General features: G+C 43.4%; 1 protein-coding gene and 1 pseudogene across 3 annotated transcripts in view; one reads left to right on the forward strand and one right to left on the reverse strand.

The window, feature by feature from the left end:
- Positions 1-20,355, forward strand: part of LOC723158 (Fanconi anemia group D2 protein) — a 28,470-nt gene extending 8,115 nt beyond the window's left edge. The window contains exons 4-13 of one of the 2 annotated variants that reach the window (XM_028843496.2): positions 3,919-4,061; positions 5,261-5,395; positions 6,734-6,865; positions 9,079-9,189; positions 15,644-15,753; positions 16,368-16,428; positions 17,784-17,903; positions 18,342-18,415; positions 18,721-18,867; positions 19,164-19,362. In XM_028843496.2, the coding sequence (XP_028699329.2) occupies positions 5,273-5,395; positions 6,734-6,865; positions 9,079-9,189; positions 15,644-15,753; positions 16,368-16,428; positions 17,784-17,903; positions 18,342-18,415; positions 18,721-18,867; positions 19,164-19,233 (948 nt within the window). In that variant the 5' untranslated portion in view covers positions 3,919-4,061; positions 5,261-5,272 and the 3' untranslated portion in view covers positions 19,234-19,362. Of the gene's footprint in view, positions 1-3,918; positions 4,062-5,260; positions 5,396-6,733; positions 6,866-8,609; positions 8,661-9,078; positions 9,190-15,643; positions 15,754-16,367; positions 16,429-17,783; positions 17,904-18,341; positions 18,416-18,720; positions 18,868-19,163; positions 19,363-20,260 lie in introns of those variants that run through there. The other variant, XR_013414164.1, reaches the window with a different exon arrangement.
- LOC712148 (cytochrome c pseudogene) lies at positions 13,622-13,936 on the reverse strand (annotated as a pseudogene). The gene has a single exon (XR_013414471.1). The product of XR_013414471.1 is annotated as a cytochrome c pseudogene (transcript).
- Positions 20,356-23,602: the final 3,247 nt, after the last annotated feature.

Genomic DNA, 23,602 nt, shown 5'->3' on the forward strand with positions numbered 1-23,602 from the left:
TCCTGGATAATATCCTGAAGAGTGTTTTCCAACTTGGTTTCATTCTCCCTGTCACTTTCCTTTCAGGTACAACAATCAAACGTAGATTTGGTCTTTTCACATAGTCCCATATTTCTTGAAGGCTTTGTTCATTTCTTTTTACTCTTTTTTTCTCTAAACTTCTCTTCTCGCTTTATTTTATTAATTTGATCTTCAGTCACTGATACCCTTTCTTGCACTCAATCACATCAGCTATTGAAGCTTTTGCATGTGTCACCATGTTCTCGTGCCATGGTTTTCAGCTCCATCAGATCATATAAGGTCTTCTTCACACTGTTTATTCTAGTTAGCCATTTGTCTAACTGTTTTTCAAGGTTTTTAGCTTCCTTTGGATGGGTTCAAACATCTCCTTTAGCTAGGAGAAGTTTGTTATTACTGACCTTCTGAAGCCTACTTCTGTCAACTCGTCGAAGTCATTCTCCAACCAGCTTTGTTCAGTTGCTGGCGGGGAGCTGCAATCCTTTGGAGGAGAAGAGGCGCTCTGGTTTTTAGAATTTTCAGCTTTTCTGCTCTGGTTTCTCCCCATCTTTGTGGTTTTATCTACCTTTGGTCTTTGATATTGGTGACCTACAAATGGGGTTTTGGTGTAGATGTCCTTTTTGTTGACGTTGATCCTTTCTGTTTGTTAGTTTTCCTTTTAACAGTCGGGTCCCTCAGGTGCAGGTCTGTTGGAGTTTGCTGGAGGTCCATTCCATACCCTGTTTGCTTGGGTATCACCAGTGGAGGCTACACAACAGCAAATATTGCAGAACAGCAAATATTGCTGCCTGATCCTTCCTTTGGAAGCTTCATCCCAGATGGGCACCAGGCTATATGAGGAGTCTGTTGGCCCCTTCTGGGAGGTGTCTCCCAGTTAGGCTACACTGGGGTCAGGGACCCACTTGAGGAGGCAGTCTGTCCATTCGCAGAACTCAAACGCCATGCTGGGAGAACTACTGCTCTCTTCAGAGCTGTCAGACAGGGATGTTTAAGTCTGCAGAAGTTGTCTGCTGCCTTTTGTTCAGCTATGCACTGCCCACAGAGGTTGAGACTATAGAGGGCTAGGCCTTGCTCAGCTGTGGTGGGGTCCACCCAGTTTAAGCTTCCCAGCCGCTTTACCTACTCAAGCCTCAGCAATAGCAGACACCCCTCCCCTAGCCTGGCTGCCGCCTTGCAGTTTGATCTCAGACTGCTGTACTAGCAGTGAGCAAGGCCCATGGGCGTGGGACCTGCTAAGCTGGGCCCAGGAGAGAAGCTCTTTGTCTGCCAGTTGCTAAGACGTTGGGAAAAGCACAGTATTTGGGTGTGAGTTGCCTGATATTCCAGGTACAGTTTGTCATGGCTTCCCTTGGCTATTAAAGGGAAATCTCCAGACCCCTTGTGCTTCCTGGGTAAGGTGACGCCCCACCCTGCTTAGGCTCACCCTCTATGGGCTGCACCCACTGTCCAACCAGTCCCAATGAGATGAACCAGGTACCTCAGTTGGAAATGCAGAAATCACCCATCTTCTGCATCGATCACACTGGGAGCTGCAGACCGGAGCTGTTCCTATTCGGCCATCTTGGATAAAAGGCCCTGCTTGCCTTTTTAACTTTTTTGTTTGTTTGTTTGTTTTCCTAGAAGCATAGACTCAAGTTGCCCTGAATATACTCTCAACGTTTTCTCTTTGTTTTGTTTTGTTTTAAGAGACCAGGTCTTGCTCTGTCACCCAAGTTGGAGTACGGTGGCAGCACCATAGCTCACTGCAGCCTCAAACTCCTGGGTTCAGGTGATCCTCCCATCTCAATCTTCAGAGTAGCTGGGACTACAGGCAAGCATCACCAGGCCCTGCTAATTCTTTTTTTGTTTTGTTTTTTCTGAGACAGAGTTTTGCTCTTTCACCCAGGCTGGAGTGAAGTGGCACAATCTCAGCTCACTGCAACCTCTGTCCCCTGGGTTGAAGCAATTATCCTGCCTCAGCCTCCCTAGTAGCTGGGATTATAGGTGCCTGCCACCATGCCCAGCTAAGTTTTGTATTTTTAGTAGAGACAGGATTTTGCCATGTTGGCCAGGCAGGTCTTGAACTCCTGACCTCAGGTGATCCACCTGCCTTGGCCTCTCAAAGTGCTAGGATTACAGGTGTGAGCCACCACACCCAGCCAATTCTTTTATTTTTTATAGAGATGAGGTCTTGGTGTGTTTCCCAGGCTGGTCTCAAATTTTTAGCTTCAAGTGATCCTCCTGCTTGGACCTCCCAAAGTGCTGGGATTATAGGCTTGAGCCACCACACCCAGTCATCATATTTTTCTTTTTTAAATGTAGGTAAACAAGCTAATTGTGGAGAAAAACTCACAAGAAATCTACAGATGTAAAAAATACAGTTTTTCTCCACTCTCTGTCCCATTCCAGAGATAATCATCCTTCCAATATTTTCCTGTTCATGTACAAGCTATAATTATGCACAAGTACAGGTATACTCTTACGCCTACACATATGTAGGTTTATATATCGCTTTTACAAAAGCAGAATCTTAACTATGATTATGGGTGGTGGTGGTGTTGTTTAAAGAGACAGGGTCTCACTCTGTCACCAGGCTGGAGTGCAGTGGCACAATCATAGCTCACTGTTGCCTCCACCTCCTGGGCTCAACGATCCTCCCTCCTCAGCCTCCCAAAGCAGTGGTATTATAGGCATGAGCCACCATGCCTAGCCTGATTATCCTTTTGCAGGTTGCTGTTTTTTCCACTTCATGTCAGGAATGTCCTTTCTCTGTCAAAAAATATAGTATGTCTCAGCAGTTCCTAACCTTTTTGGCACCAGGGATTGGTTTCATGGAAGACAGTTTTTCCACAGACCATGTTGGGGCATGATTTCAGGATGACACTGTTCCACCTTAGATCATCAGGCACTACTTAAATCTCGTAAGGAATGTGCAGCCTAGATCCTGTGCATGTGCAGTTCACAATAGGGTTCACACTCCCATGAGAATCTAATGCAGCCGCTATTCTGACAGGAGGTGGATCTCAGGTGGTAATGACCACTTGACTGCCACTCACCTCCTGCTGTGCAGCTTGGTTCCTAGCAGACCATGGACTCCGTGGTCCAGGGGTTGGGGACCTCTGGTCTAGCTTATTCTTTTTTTTTCAGTTTTGTAATTAAAAATTCTTTTTTAGGCAGAGTCTTGCTGTGTCACCTAGGCTAGAGTGCAATGGCACTATCTCGGCTCACTGCAACCTCTGCCTCCCAGGGTTCAAGTGATTCACCTGCCTCAGCCTTCTGAGTAGCTGGGATTACAGGCACCTGCCACCATGACCAGCTAATTTTTGTGTGTGTATTTTTAGTAGAAATGGGGTTTCACCATGTTGGCCAGACTGGTCTCAAACTCCTGACCTCAGGTGATATGCCCACATCAGCCTCCCAAAGTGCTGGGATTATAGGCATGAGCCACCATGCCCAGCGTGGCTTATTCTTTTTGATGACTGTGTAATATTCCAAAATTTAAAATTACTCCATTATAATTTATTGAACCTTTCCCGTATTGATGGGCATTTATAGTCTTTCCAACTTTTCACAAAGTAATTTTCCTAGTATTAGTGAAAATACATACTGGAGTTGGCAAGTGATTGAATCTTTCTTTTAATAAATGTGAAGATGTCCAAAGTTACTTCTGTAGTAATATCACTTTCATGTATATAGCAATGTATTCTTAAGAGATACCAGTGGTTAATAGTTGTGGCACTTTATTGCTCTGAAAAATATTTCTGGATTTTGTGAAAAGTGTGGATAACCCCAAGGGAGTATGCGGAACAAATGAGTATCATCCATTCTGTGTTTTAATGGGCGAAAAGCTGCTGTTTCATTGAAGCAAATATACTGATTTGTTAACTGTTTTTTTTATTATTGCATATTTATTGACAATAGATTTTTGACCTGGTGATGCTTTTCATCATCTATAGCAGCAATACTCAGACAAAGAAGTATATTGAAAGGTACTAAGAAATAAGATTTGATCAGGCTGCATTCAAGAACAGCTGCTCCAGAGTACATTCTCTGTTCATTACTTAGTAAGTGTCAGAGACTATTGATCTTTAATCTAAAACGGAAAGCTTTACAGCTCCTGTGTAAAATTTCATCTTATTTCAGTCCATTGTTCAAACCCATTGAGATTTTTGAATTTTATTTTTGCATTAATTATTTTAATTGTCTATCTCAATGCAGTTTGCAACTTTGCCAAACTGACCTTCCATATCCTATTCTAAGTAGCTTATAAAAACCTTGAAGGGAATAGGACCCGCCTATAGAAACTAGCAGAAACGTAATTATGAACCTACTTGAACTATCACTCTTTGACCATTCAAAACTGTGGACTTTAGGTGATAATTCCTCTAGAAATGTAAGTTATTCAAACTGGAATTTTATAAGCTGGGAATAGTGTTTTGCTGGCTGAATGTTCAGGATACTAATAGTATAGAACTTAGAAAACTGGATGGGCCAGTGGTTTGGGGTTTGGGTTAGGAGCTAATGAGAATACTTCATTGGGTCTTAAATTTTATATTTAGGAATAGATTTAATGTTTGTATTATTTTACCTTGCAGTTCTTTCTGTGTTTATTTCCACCAATGATATATGTTTTGGGCTGTAATTTTCTAGAGGGCAGAAACCATATGTAATTTTTCATTGTATTTTCCCCAATAAAGCATTATACCCAGCTGAGTACTAAATGTAAGATTTTTTTTAAAATTGTGGTATCAGTAAGGAAGCTATGTTTATTAACTGGTTATTTACTGTGGGTCCATTAATGTCTATGTATATTGTGTTATTGGTAGAGCATGATCACTTCTCTTCTTGAACTTTAAAAAAAAAAATCAGTTTAGTTAGCATTGAATCTTATAGACCAACTTCAAATTATAACCAAGGTGGAGCATCCCTCGGGGGGGTAGTGTGATTGCGTGAGGAAACTGGGATTTAGAAGAGCTGGCCTCCAATGCCAAATTAAGCAGATAGGAACGTACTAATAGGCTTATAATTTAACTTCTTTGAGCTTAAAGGTCAATTATTATCCAAATGTGGAATCCCATTGATGCTGAGAGAAAACTCAGAATGGTGAAGGATTATTCTGTGTAAAACAAAGATTAAGATTTCTCAAGTTAAAATGAGAGTTAGGGAGGAGAGGTCTGACATTCCAAAAGGATAAGCAACTCTTAGCTTGTGTACTAACTGCTTCTTATAGCTCCTTTTCTCTCTCTACTCTTCCCCACTCAAGGTTCTTAAGGGTATGTGTTCATCCATTCTGTCGCTGGCTGAGAGTTTTCCTCACTCTCTAGACCAGAGTATAATTTCATTTGGCAGTCTCCTATACAAATATGCATTTAAGTTTTTTGACACGTACTGCCAGCAGGTATGTTGAAACACTTATTTTGGCAAGGAGGGAACGGGGAAGGGAAAATAATCTGATGTTTATTTCTTGTTGGTTGGACCTTACTGAAGGGGAAGGAACTCTGAACTGGATCTCAGGAAAGTTCAATCCTAGTCCCAGCTTTGATGAAATGAAGAGACTTGACTGGTGGATCTAACTCTTTGTTCTGAGCTCTAAAATTCTGTCTGAAATTAAGATCCAGATCCAGTTTATGTCAAAACATGAGACACTTTGTTGTTGTTGTTGTTGTTGTTGTTGTTGTTGAGACACAGTTTCGCTCTTGTTGCCCAGGGTAGAGTGCAGTGGCACAGTCTTGGCTCACTACAACCTCCACCTCCCGGATTCAAGCGATTCTCCTGTCTCATCCTCCTGAGTAGCTGGGATTACAGGCGCGCACCACCAGGCCTGGCTAATTTTTTGTATTTTTGGTAGAGACAGGGTTTCACCATGTTGGCCAGGCTGGTCTCGAACTCCTGACCTCAGGTGATCCACCCGCCTCAGCCTCCCAAAGTGCTGGGATTACAGGCATGAGCCATCGTGCTGGGCCGAGACGCATTTTAATAGCATATATCCAGAGAGGGAGGACTGTATTTGTGGAAGATGTTTATGAAAGCAAGTAAAGAACAGTGTCTTATTTTGTATTTTTACATATATTCTTCCTATTATTAACAATGTTAAAATGCATTTGAATGGAATTTTTAAAATGAAGATTTGTAAAAAAAATTTTTTTTAAATTTAAGGTAGAGCAACAGTTGCAGCTGACATGAGGTAGCTGTTGCAGTTGAGAATGTAATTCTGTTATGACTATGATGGAGTGATGGTATAAAGGGAGAATGGCATCCAAGACATTTTTGAACCCTCTTAATGTCTTAGAGACACTATCATGATCCATGTTTGCTTGGAAACATGCAAGTCTAGCCTGTACTATATAGAGAAAACTTTTAAAGCTTTTAGCTCCTTGAGTGCCATCTTTTTGAGAAATTTCAACTGATCTCGTACAACCTCAACTTAAAGGGTAAAATTTAACCCATGTGGGAACAAGAAAGAGGAAAACTATGCCAAAGAGCAAAATCAGGAGGGCTTAGGTAGTGTTCACCGATAAAATATGGGAAATAGGTCAAGACGGGATGGTAAAGTTACACTGGCATATTCCTAAATCTCCTGAAGCCAACATTAATGAAAACTAGATAATAGATGATGGGATTGGGTTGATTGTGATTTTAACAAAGTAGAGATTGGAGAGGCCTCGGGGGTGAATTCTCTTTGAATGGCCATCCCATATTTTGTTTTACATTGTCCTATTGACTCTCCTCTGTATAGGAGGTGGTTGGTGCCTTAGTGACGCATATCTGCAGTGGGAATAAAGCTGAAGTTGATACTGCGTTAGATGTCCTCCTAGAGTTGGTAGTGTTAAACCCGTCTGCTATGATGATGAATGCTGTCTTTGTAAAGGCATCTTATTGGCTTCTTGTACTTTAGATATCGAATACTATAATTGGTGGGACTGGAGGTGGGACAGAGGTGAAATAATGGGCAAGTAATATAAATAAAAAGTAACTATTCTATCTATGTGTTAATTGATTCAGCAAACACTTCTTTATATCTAACCCACAGACTAAGCTCTACTCTGGGTGCCATGGATGTAAAGTAGGTCCTTGCCTTTGATGTTAAAGACTAAGACACCTAAGCAATTTACTATAAATACAGCAAGGTGAATTCTTCGGTAAAGTACTATAGATACAACAGAGCAAGAATAATTAAATTTAGCCTGGGAAGCTGGAGAATTCTTCAAAGAGACTATTTGAGTGATTGCTGAAGGATGGGAATGACTGACAAGAGAAAGTATGGGAAGTGCGTTCTAGGCAGAGAAGAGATTGAGCAGAAGCAAACTGGTGCCCAAGTCAATAGTGTGACAGAGGAATGAGAAGCAAACAAGCATGACTGGAGAATAGGATATATATGGAGAAGAGTGATGGGAGGCAAGGCTGGTAAGACATAGGACAGGCCCATATTGCAAAGAGTCTCAACATGCTAAAGAGTTTCAACTTTATTTTCTAGACAATAGGGAGCTATTAGCAGTTTTTACACAGAGTTGACCGAATCTGGTCAGCATTCAGAGATAACTCAGTAGCTATGTGATGGGCGGATTGGAGACCACTGAAAGGGTAAGGGAGTGAGAGTAAGGGCCAGATTTTGGTCATGGCAATGTGGAAGAAATGATGGCTTAGGAGACAATTTGGTGTTAGAATTAACATGACTTGGTGACTGTTAAGAATATGTGGCAATAAGAAACAAGAAAACTAGGTCTGAGTTTTTCATCTTAGGAAACTAGGTGAATGGTTGTGCCATTTCCTGAGACCAGGAGGGGAGTGCGTCTTCTGTAGGAAGTATGATGAGTTCATTGTGGGATAGCCATGTGTAGATGGTTAGTGGATAGTTGGAAATTCTGGTTTGGAACCCTGTGGGGCACCCTTTGGTGGAAGATTTAGTTTGGGTATTCAGAACCATATAAATGTGAGCTCTACTGAGGCAATTTTGAGGCAGAAGACCATATAAGCTTAGAAGAGCATAGACATTTTGAGAAGGTTAAAGTTTAAGTGGCAGATGAAAGCAAATGTCCGTAGAAGGAAAATGAGAAAACTAGAAGATGAATAATGTGAGCTTGAAGGATGTCAGGTAGCAAAAGCGCAGGAATGAGTTTCAAGAGTGAGGGATTTATCTCCAGTGTTGGACACTGTAGAGGTTGAAGATGGAGCAGAGGCTATTGGCTTTGGCAATTAGGATACCTCTGGTAACCTCTGAGAGAACAGTGTTAATTGAATTATAAGGGTGGAAGTCAGACAGCAGTAACTTGAAGACTTGGGGAACAGAGTCAATGTCGAGAAGCATCCAGGAGAGAATAAGAAAAGTAGCTTGAGAGAGAAGCTGGTTGCAAGGGAGATGTTTTTTAGATGAGGAGGTTTGAGATTGCTTGTAGGCTGAGAGAAAGGATTCAATAGAGAGGAAGAAATAGAAAAGTTTCAAAATTAATTAGAAGTTTACAAAACTGTTTTATTACTTTATCCTCAGACAAACCATGAAAGGTAGTATAGCTATTATTATCACCATGTTACAGATGAGAAAAGCTGAGACGTTTCCCACGGTCACAAAGTAAATAGTTTCCTTGTGACTCCTTCCAGATCTGTAGAGAAAGGAGAAATAATTCATGGAGTAGAAGCTGGGAAGGGATGATATGGCAAGGAATAGGGTAAAGACATAACTTTTGGTAGAATATTGTTTTCACTGAAAAAGGGGGAAAGGTGGAGGTAAGGAATACTGAGAACTGGGAGGTGCATTAGAATGACTAAGCAGTAGATGATTAAAGCCCGGAATTGTGGTTCAGAGTGAAGAGGATAAAGAAAACTTTATCTTTCCTGATAGTTAGTTCCTAGTCTCTGATAATAAGAGATTTAGAAAGCTGGAAGAGTTTCTCAGTTTATATCCAGTCTATCAAACCTTTGGGCTCTGAGCATAGCTTTTAGAACTTGAGCTTTTAAGGCAGCTAAAAAGTTTTAGATACCTGGCTATCTGATATGTGTGCCTCTCTTATAGGGATTTTAATTTTTTGATTTTTAAGGGAAAAATGTTAGCTGCCAGCCTTATTGTTGGCATCATCTTTTCTGCAGGGCATTTTAGATTATCTGGATAACATATCTCCTCAGCAAATACAAAAACTCTTCAATGCTCTCAGCACACTGGCATTTGGCAAACAGAATGAAGCCAGCAGTCACATCCAGGTAAGAGGCAATATGTTGGGGAAGATTTGTTTTTTGTTTTTGTTTTTTTTTTTGGAATCTCCCTCTGTCGCCCAGGCTAGAGTGCAGTACATGATCTTGGCTCACTGCATCCTCCACCTCCCGGGTTGACACGATTGTCCTGCCTCAGCCTCCCGAGTAGCTGGGACTACAGGCATGCACCACCATGCCCAGCTAATTTTTTTGTATTTTTAGTAGAGAAGGGGTTTCACCATGTTAGCCAGGATGGTCTCGATCTCCTGACCTCATGATCTGCCTGCCTCGGCCTCCCAAAGTGCTGGGATTACAGGCATGAGCCACCGCACCTGGACTTTTTTGTGTGTGTGTGATATGGAGTCTAGCTCTGTCACCTGCACTGGAGTGCAGTGGCATGCTCTTGGCTCAGTGCAACCTCCACCTCCTGGGTTCAAGCAATTCTCCTGCCTCAGCCTCCCGAGTAGCTGGGACTACAGGCACATGCCGCCACACCTGGCTAATTTTTGTATTTTTAGTATTTCGTATTTTTAAACCTCTTTGCTTGAAATTTGCTGGAAAAAAAAAAAAAACACAAGCAAATGATAGATTTGCCTGTGTGTAGTAGTGGAAATGGAGTAATAGCCATAGTTCCAGCATTTTTTTATTCTTACCACAAATATTAAGTACCTATCCTGTGTCAGGCACTGATACATGAGATCCTCTGCCCTCGAAAAACTTTGTTTATTAGGGAAGAGATGGGTCTGTGATCAGATAACCATGAAACTGTTCAGGTTCCGAGTGCAGTGGGGACACAGAATTGCCTTGTTTCCTAAGAAACATCTCCATCTAATGTGAACTTCACGTGGGCTTGCTTTAGTTTGTGGACACCATTCACTGAAAAAGCCAGGCTGTAATCCCAGCACTTTGGGAGGCCAAGGTAGGCGAGTCACATGCATCCAGGAGTCTGAGACCAGCCTGGGCACCATGGTGAAACCCTGTCTCTACAAAAACATACAAAAATTAGCGAGGTGTGGTGGCACACACCCGTAATCCTAGCTACTCAGGAGGCTGAGGTGGGAGGATCCATTGAGCCCTGGTTGTTGAGGCTACAGTGAGCCATGATTGTGCCACTGCACTCCATCCTGGGCAAGAGAATGAGACTCTATCTCTAAATAAATAAATTAAACAAAAGGAAGAGATTAGATTGGAATCATAACTTGTAACTCGTTTGTATCTTTAGTGCTATCTTAAGGCAGTAATTCATACTGGACTGTGACTTTGAACAACCAGTATATTTTTTATCTCCCCCCACCCCCACCTTTCTTGAGTCTCCAGTCAACACATTTTTTTAATTAAAAATAATTCTGGACTAGGTAATATACATGTGTCATATAAAATTCAAAACATATAGAAGGGTATCCAGTGAAAAATAACTCTCACTTCTCAGTCCTCTAGGCACCTGGTTTGTCTCCCACAGGGGCAATCACTTTATAACCTTCTGAGATGTTCTGAGAATTTACAAATTTGTATTTACCTGTAGTTTCCTTTCCCCTTTTGTTCTACATCTTACCTTTTGCATTTAGCAATTTATTTTGGAGATTGCTTCAAATCAGTAATAAAAATCCACTTCACTATTTTATTTTATTTTTGAATTTTGATAAAATATACATAACATAAAATATACCATTTAAATTGTTTTTAAGGATACAATTTAGTAGCAGTAAGTATATTCACAATGTTATACAACCATTATCACTATCCTTTTCTAGAACTTTCTGATCATCCCAAACAAACTTTGTGCCCATTAGGCAATAATTCGCCATCTTTCTGTCCCCACCTCCTAATAATCACTAATCACATTCTGTCTATGGATTTGTTCAAATATTTGAGTCCCTGTTTTCAGTTCTTTAGGGTATATATATCTAAGAGTGGAATTGCTGGATCATATGATGACCATATGTTTACCATTTTGAGGAACCACCAAACTGCTTTCCATAGCAGCTGCACAATATTACATTCCCACCAACAATGCATGTAGGCTCCAATTTCTCCATATCCTGGCCAACATTTATTTTCCATTCTTAAAAAAATTTCTTTTAATTTTTATTAACTAATTTATTTATTAATAAATAAAAATATATATATTTTTAGATAGGGTCTTGCTCTGTCACCCAGGCTGCAGTGCAGTGGTGTGATCATAGTTCACTGCAGCCTCAAACTCCTGGGCTCAAGCAGTCTTCCCGCCTCAGCCTCCTGAGTACCTGGGACAACAGGTACCTGCCATGTCGCTTGGCCCTATTTTTTAATTATAATCATCCCGACGTGTACGAAGTGGTATCTCATTGTGGTTTGATTTGCATTTCCTAATGACTAATGATGTTAAGCATCTTTTCACATACTTCTTGGCCATTTCTATATTTTTGTAGAAATGTCTATTCAAGTCCTTTACCCATTTTTGTTTGTTTTGTTTTAGAGATGGGGTCTCACTCTGTCACACACATTGGAGTGCAGTGGTGTGATCTTGGCTCACTGCAACCTCCACCTCCCAGGCTCAAGCGATCCTCCCATGTCAGCCTCCTGAGTAGCTGGGACCACAGGTGCGTGCACCACCGTGCCCAGCTAATTTTTTGCAATTTTGGTAGACATGAGGTTTCGTCATGTTACCCAGGCTGGTCTCAAACTCTTGAGCTCAGGAGATCCACCCGCCTCTGCCTCTGAAAGTGCTGGCATTACAGGCACGAGCCACTGTGCTCAGCCCTTTGCCCATTTTTAAACTGGGTTTTTGCTGTTGTTGAGGTATAGGAGTTATTTGTATATTCTGGATATTGATCTCTTATCAGATATATGATTTGCAAATATTTTCTCCCATTCTATGGGTTTTCACTCCCCTCATAGTGTCCTTTGATGCACAAAAGTATTTAGTTTCAATAAAGTCAAATTTATCTACTTTTTTTTTTTGAGATGGAGTCTTGCTCTGTCGCCCAGGCTGGAGTGCAGTGGCGCAATCTCAGCTCACTGCAATCTCTGCCTCCCGGGTTCAAGCGATTCTCCTGCCTCAGCCTCCTGAGTAGATGGGACTACAGGTGCATGCTACCACGCCCAATTAATTTTTGTATTTTTAGTAGAAATGGGGTTTCACTATGTTGGCCAAGATGGTCTCGATCTCTTGACCTTGTGATTTGCCTGCCTTGGCCTCCCAAAGTGCTGTGATTACAGATGTGAGCCACTGCACCTGGCCTTATCTATTTTTTTTTTCATCTGTGGTTTTCTTTTTAATTATCTTAAGTCTTATGATCACACATAATGTTAAAATTTGTGTATATCTCCTCTACTTTAATCCTTTTAAGATGGCAAAAGCACCATTCCCAATCACAAATACACAGCAGTTTTACAGTTTTATGTTTCTGAATGGCTCTTTAAAGACAATCCTAAATTATAACTTAGTTTGAGTTCGATTGTAAAGAATTCAAGAGTGAAGTTTAACTTGCTACTATTTTAAAAGCATGTGACCTTATAGATCATGTATAAAATGTGAGAAGTGTTAAATAATCTTTGATATTACACATAAACCACACTAAAATGCCTTTCAATAAGTTAAAGGCACCATTTTAAATACAGGGAATTCTAATTAGATTGGCATAGTTAAGGCCAAAAATATAAACGAGACATTGCTACCTTATTTATCTCCAACCCTTGCCTTTAAGAGGCGAATGAACACAAAACACAGGTGAGTCTTCCTTGGTTCTAAGACAGTGAAGGAATTTCCCCAGTATTTAAATATATTCACATACCCAGTTATATAAATCTAAATATAAAACCAATCTCCATTAAGTTTTTTGTTTTGTTTTGTTTGTTTGTTTGTTTGTTTTGAGACAGGGTCTTGCCGTCGCCCAGGCTACAGTGCAGTGGCATGATCTCGGCTCACTACAAACTCTGCCTTCTAGGTTCAAGCAATTCTCCTGTCTCAGCATCCCTAGTAGCAGGGATTACAGGTGCCCACCACCATGCCTAGCTAATTTTTGTATTTTTAGTAGAGACAGAGTTTCACCTGATGTTGACCAGGCTGGTCCCGAACTCTTGACCTCAAGTGATCTGCCCACCTCGGCTTCCCAAAATGCTGGGATTACAGGTGTAAGCTACTGTGCTTGGCCTCCATTAAGTTTTAAGATAGGACTCACCATCTTTGTGAAAAGTTGAACATTGCTAAGGAAGTCTCATCTTATCTTTGGAAGGGGTAAACAGTGATAGCATTTACTGAATTGGAATTACTATTAAAATTCAAAAACAACATATTCATTTAACCACAAGCCAGCCTTAGTTTTAAACCACGACTGCCCAACAAAATATTCTGTCAGTCATTCATGATCTGAATTCCTGTGTATGAGATCTATTAAAGTATGGAACACATAAAAAAGTCATGAGACATTTGTTTTGTAATAAATAAGGCAGTGGCCAACTATTACTCATTAGTAACTTTTTTGAGATAACCTATCAAGTCTGCCCTTTCTGCCTTCTTAATGCCGGCAAAGATCGTTTTTCTTCCAGGGATGTACTTCTTGGGATTCTCCAAATACTCCATCAGTTTATCCTCTCCCCAGGTGATGCCTTTGTTCTTCTTGGCGTCTGTGTAAGAGAATCCAATGGCCTGACCTGTCTTCCGCGCGAAGAGACCATGGAGATTAGGCCCAGTCTTGTGCTTGCCTCCCTTTTCTACCGTGTGGCACTGGGCACACTTCTTAACAAAAATCTTCTTACCTTTCTCAACATCACCCATATTTAATTCTCTTTATCGTCACTGGCGCCACGAAGGTTGCCACTCCAAAGCTGTACGACCCACTCTCTATCAATTTTTTTTCCTGTGTTGCTTGTCCTTTTGGTTGTCATGCTTAAGATACCATTGCAGAATCCAAGGTCATGAAGGTTTTCTTTTATTTTCTTCTAAGAGAAAGTTTTAGCTCTTAAATTCAGGTCTTTGATCCACTTTGTGTTACTTTTTGTATATAGCATATTTTAATATTTTAAGGATTTAACTTCATTCTTTTGCCGATGGATATCCAGTTTTTCCAGTGCCATTTGTTGAAAAGATGGTCCTTTCACCATTGAAATGATTTTGGAACCCTTGTCAAAAATCAGTTTGTCACATATATGAAGGCTTATCTTTGAACTCTGTGTTCTGTTTCATTGGTCTATATGTCTGTCCTGCCATCACCACACTGTTTTGACTACTGTAGCTTTGTATTAATATTGAAATCAGGAAGTGTGAGCCCTCCAACTTTGTTCTTTTTCAAGGTTTTGGCAGTTTGGGGTCCCGTGAAATTCCATGTGAATTTTGGTGTGGATCTTTCTATTTCTGCAAAAACATGTTGTGGGACTTTGATAAGGATTGCACTGAATCACTTTGAATGGTATTGTCATCTTAACAATATTGAGTGTCTTCCAGTCCACAAAGACAATAGCTCTTTCTGTTTACTTATGTCTTTAGTTTTTCAGCAATGTTTATTTATTTTATTTTATTTTGAGACAGTGTCTGGCTCTGTCACCCAGGCTAGAGTACAGTGATGTGATCTTAGCTCTGTATTCTTGACTTCCCAGGCTCAGGTGATGCTCCCACCCCAGCTTCCGAGTAGCTGGGACCACAGGCATGCACCACCACGGCTGGCTAATTTTTGTGTTTTCTATAGAGATGAGGTTTTGCCATGTTACTCAGGCTGGTCTTGAACTCCTGGGTTCAAGCAATCTACCTGCCTCAGCCTCCCAAAGTGTTAGGATGACAGGCATGAGCCACTGCGGCTAGTCTTGCCTCCATGTTTAAATCTGTACCTAAGTATTTTATTATAATTCATTATTTTAGCTGAGCAGTCATCAACATTATGATAATTTTCATATCCTTATAGAAATAATAACAATAAAAGCTGTTATTATTGAATGTCTATCATATGCCAGACACTGTTCTAGAAGTTTTTTCATAATTTACCTCTAATCCTTAAAACAACTTTCCCCATTTCACAGATGTAAAAATTAAAACTTGGAGAGATGAAATGACTTGCTAAAGACACACAGGGCTGGGTGTGGTAGCTCACCCCTATAATCCCAGCACTTTGGAAGGCTGAGGTGGGTGGTTCACCTGAGGTCAGGAGTTCAAGACCAGGCTGGCCAACATGGTAAAACCCCGTCTCTACTAAAAATACAAAATTAGCCAGGTGTGGTGCCAGGCACCTGTCATCCCAGCTACCCAGGAGGTTGAGGGAGGAGAACCGCTTGAACTCAGGAGGTGGAGGTTGCAGTGAGCCGAGATTGCGCCATTGCACTCTAGCCTGGACAACAAGAGCAAAACTCCGTCTCAAAAAAACAAAACAAAACAAAACAAAACAGTAAACGATAGACCCCTTTATAGTCTAGCTGCATGGCTCAATATCCATACCATACCTTCTTTTGCTGTGCAATTCCAGCATTATCGTCTTTCTTCATTATCTCACTGCAGGATGACATGCACTTGGTAATAAGAAAGCAGCTCTCTAGCACCGTATTCAAGTACAAACTCTTTGGGATTTTTGGTGCTGTCATCATAGATGGCATCATGGCAGCAGACAGGTACACATGGAGATTCTGACTTCCGTGGTTTAAGATGAGTTAATCTTGCCAGCTAACAGTGTTACATCGCATAGACACCATTTTAACGGTAGACGTTACAACTGTAAGAGAAATGAGCAGGCCGGACTCGGTGGCTCACGCCTGTAATCCCAACATTTTGTGAGGCCGAGGTGAGCTGATCACCTGAGGTCAGGAGTTCAAGACCAGCCTGACCAACATGAAGAAACCCAGTCTCTACTAAAAATACAAAATTAGCTGGGTGTGGTGGCGCATGCCGGTAATCTCAGCTACTTGGGAGGCTGAGGCAGGAGAATCGCTTGAACCTGGGAGACGGAGGTTGTGGTGAGCCAAGATGACGCCATTGCACTCCAGCCTGGGCAACAAGAGCGAAACTCTGTCTCAAAAAAAAAAAAAAGTAAAAAAGAGAAAAGAAAAATATATATAAGAGAACAATATTTTGCTCTAATCTGTATTTTGTATGGACAAAATAAATACTCTTTTCTCCCTTCATGTACTTTTATCTTTACTGTACCCTAGGGAAGTCAGAATACTTAAACTTATTGGCAATTGTTATAAAATATTACAAAAGTGAAATTAAAATTATTTGCTTTTAGAAGCGCATCATCTAGTTTGACCCAAGAGAGAGCCAACCTGAGCGATGAGCAGTGCACACACGTTAGTTCTTCTCTAAAACTAATAAAAAATAAAAAAAATAAAAGTTAGCCCGGCGTGGTGGCAGGCATCTGTAATCCCAGCTGCTAGGGTGGCTGAGGCAGAGAATTGCTTGAACCCGGGAGGCGGAGCTTGCAGTGAGCCGAGATCACACCACTGCACTCCAGCCTGGGCGACAGAGCAAGACTCTGTCTCAAAAAAGGCAAAAAAAAAAAAAGTTTTCCTGAACTCCTATCTTTGTGATTTTATGATACTTGGAAACTACTGGCTTGGGTCGCACTTACTTTGTTTGAGATGGAGTCTCAACTCTGTCTCCCAGGCTGGAGTGCAGTGGTGCCTCCTGGGTTCAAGCGATTCTCCTGCCTCAGCCTTCCGAGGAGCTGGGATCACAGGCATGCACTATCATGCCCAGCTAATTCTTGTATTTTTAGTAGAGACGGGGTTTCACCATGTCGGGGTTTCGCCATGTTGGTCAGGCTGATCTCAAACTCCTGATCTCAGGTGATCCGCCCCCTTCAGCCTCCCAAAGCCCTGGGATTACAGAGGTGAGCCACCACTCCCAGGTCGGTTGCATTTATTTCTATATCCATTTAATCTCTCCAATTAAATTATAAAGTCTTAGCAAGAAAGATGTGCCATATCTATTGAATAACACTTTGGTTGAAGCATGGGAACAAATAAGTGTATAACTGGAAAGTGGGACATAAAGCTAGTTCAGGCAGGGCACGGTGGCTCACACCCGTAATCCCAGTACTTTGGGAGGCTGAGGCAGGAGGATCACTTGAGGTAAGCAGTTTGAGACCAGCCTGGCCAACATGGTGAAATCCCATCTCTAATGAAAGTAAAAAAAAATTACCCATGCATGGAGGCAGGTGCCTGTAATCCCAGCTACTCAGGAGGCTGGGACAAGAGAATTTCTTGAATCCGGGAAGTGGAGGTTGCTTTGAGCCAAGATCACACCACTATACTCCAGCCTGGACGACAGAGCGAGACTCTATCTCAAAAGGAAAAAAGAAAAAGCTAGTTGAGAGAGAAAACAGAGAGCCTTGCATGCAAAACAATACATTTTTATTTCATTCTTTAGGCAGAGGTATTCCTTAAGGGTTTCTTAGCATGGAAATGGCAAAAATCAAAGCTTTGCTTTAGAAAAATTAATCTGGCTGCAGTGTCTGACAGATTGGAAAAGGGATGATATCGGAAAGAGACAGACGGGTCAGAACATTCAGGAAAACTTCAAGTGAGAAGTAGAGGTTTGCCAGTAAAATCAGAAAGTGAAAAAAACAGTCTTGAATGGGGCGAATGGAGTTTAGGAAGGATTGGCAGCCCAAGGTTTAAACTGTTCTTCCTCTTTGCTCCAGGTGACCTCCTTGTTGCAGTTGGTTCATTCCTGCAGTGAGCAGTCTCTTCAGGCCTCTGCACTTTACTGTGATGAATTTGCCAACCTGATCCAACAAGAAAAGCTGGATCCAAAAGCCCTGGTAAAGCCAATTGTCTTTTCTTAAAGCAATAAAGCATGAGAGCTGCTTTACTACATTCTTCAGGTCTTTCTGTTGCAGTGTGAAAATAGATCATCCTGTGACCTCTCCTAAATTCTACCCGCGAAAGGCTTTTCTGCCCTACCCTGCCTCAGGGCTCTTCTCTGAGGCTTCCTTCACTTAATAACAATAGTAAAGAAGAGATTGACTTTGTTAATGATGATGGCTACTATCTGTCTGAGAGCCCTATTCTATGCTAGGCCTTGTGCTAAGTGCTTTTTATGCACTCTCTCTTTTCTACTTCACAAAAATGAGATATTTATTGTTACTTCCTTTTTAGAAATGAGAGAACTGAGACTTAGAAAGGTTAAGAGTAATTTATCTAGGGCTCTACAGCAAGTACACCCTGCACTGCCCTTTTTGTTTGTTTGCTTCCTGAAGGAACGTGTTGGGCATACCATCTGCAGTGATTTCCAGGATGCCTTCGTAGTGGACTCCTGTGTTGTTCCGGAAGGGTAGGTATTGTTTACCTGCTGGCTTGGTTGTACTGGTGAAGTTACATCAATTCTGTCAGTAGCTGATACAAACTTCAGAATACCCTTGACCTCAGCCACAGCTGCCCAGTCCCACAGCTTCTTTCCTCCCAACCCCAGTACCCCTGCACCCTTAGCTCCAAAATTCCTAAAAGTTTCACTGTTTGTTCTTCTGTTTCTAATTTCTCCCCATGATGTTGTATTTGAAATTGGTTTGCTCTAGTGGTTTTCCCTGTAGCCTTGCGTATTCCTGAGCTGCAGCATCAGATTCTGGTTTTTCTCCGCAGTGACTTTCCATTTCCTGTGAAAGCGCTGTACGGACTGGAAGAACACAACACTCAGGATGGGATCGCCATCAACCTCCTGCCGCTGCTGTTTTCTCAGGACTTTGCAAAAGATGGGGGTCCGGTGACTCCACAGGAATCAGGCCAAAAGTCAGTATAGTTTTTCTTTTCTAAACCTGTTAGTGTTTTGAATGTTCATGGGGAATTCCACAGTTCTTGGTGGAGAACTTGAGTCAAAAAAGTTTCTCTCGGGACAAATGGTATTTGGAGAGCTTAGGGAGGATGCGGCAGATTCCTTGGTTTTTCTTGGACCCTTGGCTTGAGATTTATGTTGCCTTGTGTGAGCCAACAGATATTCTGAGATTACTTTCTCAGCCTGATATCTGGACCCCGCTGTGCCTTGCAGTGCAGCTCCAGAGACTAAATGTTCTCTTCTTCTACTGCAGGTTGTCCGCCCCGCTGGAGGTGGCCACTATCAAGCCGCTTGGCCTGGACAAGCAGCAGTGCTCCCAGTAGGCGGTGGTGCAGGCCCGCTTGACCCAGCCTGCCGGCCTCACCAGCATCATCTTCACAGAGGACATCAGTAAGGGCTGAGTGCCCTTACAGGTATAAGCCACCTTGCTCAGCCTATTTGTAAGGTTTTTGATACATGGGACTGTATTGCTTTCCAACAAAACAATGTTAACAATGTACAAGTACCTGGAGAAGAGTCAGAAAAATGTTGTATCCTGCTGCTATGCTTACATTTCAGAATTCCCCAGGTAATGCCATTTACGTACCTTTTTTATGTAGTAAGTAAAAAACATCTGTATGAGTGTCCATGAGCCCCTTCTACAATATGCTTGATAATCATATAAATATACCATCATAGGCTGGGCGCAATGGCTCACACCTGTAATCCTAGCACTTTGGGAGGCCAAGGTAGGAGGATTACTTGAGCCCAGGAGTATAAGACCAGCCTAGGCAACAAAGCAAGACCTTGACTCTATAAAAAGTTTTTAAAAATTAGCCAGACATGGTGGTGTATGCATGCCTATGGTCCCAAATACTAGGGAGGCCAAGGCAGGAGAATCATTTGACCCCGGGAGCCACTGCACTCCAGCCTGGGCAACAAATTGAGCCCCTATCTCAAAAGAAACAAAAATAAACAAAACCACCAGCGTAATCCCTAAGCTCAGTGAAGGGACAGGGCTCTCATCTTTGGGATGGGAACTCATCATACTATAACCCTTGTCACTTCACTGAATGGTTATACCCTGAATGAAACTAAGTTTTTCTGGAGTTTTCTTTGCCCACAGCTTTAAATGCTGGTGCCCTGCATTTAAAAAGCCAGACCAGGTGGTAACAAGGCCCCCACAGCCCTTCCTTTCTGGTAGTCCCTGTTAACTGTCAGTGGGGCCATGTGCGAGGCAGCTGCTTGGCGTCTGAGGGTGAAGCTGGTGGTCGCTGTGGTCTTTGCCAGAGTGTAAGCCTGCAAGGCTTGGAGGTGGAGCCAGGGGCAGGTGCTGTCTTCAGTGCTGACTTCTCCCTGGGGTTCCTCCAGCCACAGGCCAGGTCCTGAGCTGTGATGCCATCGTGGACCTCATCCATGACATCCAGATCGTCTCCACCACCCGCGAGCTCTACCTGGAGGACTCCCCCATAGAGCTGAGGATCCAGGCCCTGGACTCCGAGGGTGAGGACGTCCCCCTGTCTGTTTGTCCTCTGTAGCCCATGCTGGATCGTCCCTCTACTATGAACCTGGCCTCTCTGTGTTTCCCACTCCTCTGGCATCCAATCCTGCAGGTTCCCTGGAGGGCAGCTTCAGTCAGGGAGGTGAAGTTGCTGCTGGCGGAGGTGCTGAAGAGGCAGAACCCACCCGTGAGGTGGGCCTCAAGCCCTCGGTAGCATCAAGCCATGGCCACTCCTGGCGCTCAGGGGTCCCTGCAGCAGGGCCTGTGTGCTCAGAGCTGTGGCGGACCCTGGAGCCAGACCCTGCTGGTCACAGTGCTGGTCCTTGGAGCAGCACATCTTGGGGAAGCCAAGATTCTCAGTCACAATGGGAGGCTGGGAGATGCTGGCTGGGGCCGTGCCTCCTGCTCGGGCTCTGGGGGCAGGTTTTGCTTCCTGGTCCAGACCTCAGAGCCAGTGTGCCAGGCAGGGAAGGTCCTTTTATTCTGGAGGAGACTGAAGCATGGAGTGGGGTGAGATGCAGGGCGTACAGGGTCCTATCTGTCAGCGTGGGATTCACCTTTCTTCTCAAAGCAGAGGGAAGCTGAAGAAAGGGTGGTGCAGGAGGTGATGGGATCCTGTCTACAGGGTTTGTGGGGAGTATAAGCTGTTCTTGGGAGCAGAATGAGCAAAGTTTGAGTCCACCTTGCGGCCAGGCATTCTTAGGGGCACTTCACACACCCTAGCTCATTTCCTGTATGGCGACTGGACGATGCACAGAGAATGAACACAGCCACACACTCACCTGAGTGTGCATACACACAGAACAGATATGGAGCTAATATGCAGCCAAGCCTGGCCCCAGAGTTTTCCCTCCTGGGCAGAGGGTGGCAAGCTTCTGTGGAGGCTGGATGTAAATATTGTGGGCTTTCCTGGCCATATGGTGTCTGTGGCAACTATTCAGCTCTGCCATTGTCCCACTAAAGCAGCCTTAGATGATGTGGAAATGAATGGGTATGGCTATGTTCTAATAAAACTTTATTTATAGAAATAGGTGACTACATTTGGCCCAGGGGCTGTAGTTTGCAATCCCTGTTCATGACCACTCTATTTCCTGCCTTAAGTCGCTTTTTAAAAAATAGGTGGTTATTTTTATCGACATTTATATCACATGAAATTCACCCATTTTAAGGATACGATTCAGCATTTCTTGTTAGATTCATACAGCTGTGCAACCATCACCAGTATCCAGTTTCAGAACATTTTCATCACCCCAAAAGCAAGCTCCATACCCATTGCTTCACTCCCTATTCTCTCCTCTCTCCAGCCCCTGATAACCACGAATCTGCTTTCTGTCTCTTTGCATTTGCCAGTTCTGGACGTTTCATGGGAATAGAATCGCACGGTGCATGCAGCCATATACGTCCATGCGTACAGTGTTTTGTGACTGGTGTCTCTCACTGAGCACGTTTTCAAAGTTTATCTGTGTTGTTGCGTGTGTCCACGCTTTGTTCCTTTGTGTTGCTAAATAACTTTCCATTGCAGGGATCAACTGCATTTTGCTTCTCTGGTCATCCTTTGATGGACCCTTGGGTTGTTTTCATATTTTGGTGGTTATGAATAATGGTGCTGTGAGCACTCACATGTGGATGTGTGTTTTCCGGTCTCTTGGGTAGGAGTGGAATTGCTGGGGCATAGGATAACTCTGTGTTTAACTGTTTGGGAGCTGCCAGGTGCTTTCCCAAGTGGCTGCCCCTTCTCAGATTCCCAGGGGCAGTGTGTGAAGGTGCCACCATCTCTATGTCCTGGCCAGCACTTGCTATGGTTCATCCTTGTGGTTCTAGTGAAGCCCCTTTAAAGTCACTTCTTTCCTGAGTGTGCATCTGTTCTCCCCAGGTGGGTGGTGGGGATGTCGGGACTGGGGAGGTGCCTGCTCTGGGCCTTCCCTGGCCACCATCATGCCAGGACATCCCAGCAAGCCTGGATGGTTTCCTCTCACACTGCCCGCTCTCCTGAAGGATTGATGGCACCTGCAGCCAGTTCCAGAGTAGGACGTCATCTGGTCTCCACAGACCGGGTCATTTACCAGCAGCCCATCTCAAGGCCCCACCTTTGCAACAAGGAAATGGTTAACTCCCTTTCTTGTCCACTATGAGGGTATCATGCTTTCTACTTGGTCCTCCTCGCCCCGAAATACCTTGATGAGTATTTTCGTCATCCCTTTTGCCTCTTTTTCTGAGCCTGCAACTTCTTTTCTGGTCAGAGTCTCCACTGTGAAGATGAACTTGACCCTTGGAAGCTTTTAGAGTCTGGCAGTCCCAGAAAGGATGTGCCTTATCTAGATTGATGAGTGTCAAGAAAGATAATTGCTCAATAAACTGTGGTAGATGGCTGCCCCCGGGTGTCAGGCAATGTGCTATTCCCTTGGTAAGTACAGCGTCTTATTGTGCTTATGAATGGTCTGATGCCCACTATATAAATGAGGAAACTGAGGCCCAGAGAGCTTCAGTAACTTGCCCATGGTCACACAGCTCATGGGTGGCTGAGCAGGGGCTGGGATCCAGGATGTCTGACTCTGTCGCCTGAGCTCTTTCCCACTGGACGCACTGCCTGTCTCCTGCTGCATCTTCCTGGACATTGGGGGCTCTCCCCACGTGGCTGGGATCTGCCTTTTTGGTCAGAAGCCACCTGCAGAGTGCCCTCCTCCAGTCAGTGTTGTCATAGCGATTTCCTGGCCCACCCGTGGCTCTTGCATCACAGAACTGGACTAGCTCAGGGTCTCTAAAGATGCCCCCCTCCTCACCTTTCCTTATGCTGCCTCTTCTGCCTGGAGCACCTTCCCCTCCTGAACTCTGCTTTCAGAAGCCATGCGTCCTCTAGCATTGCCTCTCAGGTGTCCCCTCCTCCAGGGAGCCCTCCTTGGCTGCCCAAGGTGGGACTTGTTCTTCCCTTCAGTGTCCCTCAGCTCTTCAGTGGCCCCTGCCCTGGGGCACAGGGCATTTTCTACTGTGGCTTGTCAAGCACTAGGAGGACAGAACTAGGATCAGTAAATTCTTTTGGACTCTTCTGTGCCTGACACTGGACTTTGGGCCCAGCTGGCATTGGGTAAATGTTTGCTAGGTTGAATTGCCTAACATTTTCCTTCAGCCCTCCTGCAGGACAGGGGAGGTGGGTCCTCTGGAGACCGGACCCCTGGCTTTCCTGGTTAATATCTAAAGTTGGCTGTAGGGCTCTG

Source organism: Macaca mulatta, chromosome 2, assembly GCF_049350105.2.
Source record: "Macaca mulatta isolate MMU2019108-1 chromosome 2, T2T-MMU8v2.0, whole genome shotgun sequence".
Taxonomy (NCBI): domain Eukaryota; kingdom Metazoa; phylum Chordata; class Mammalia; order Primates; family Cercopithecidae; genus Macaca; species Macaca mulatta.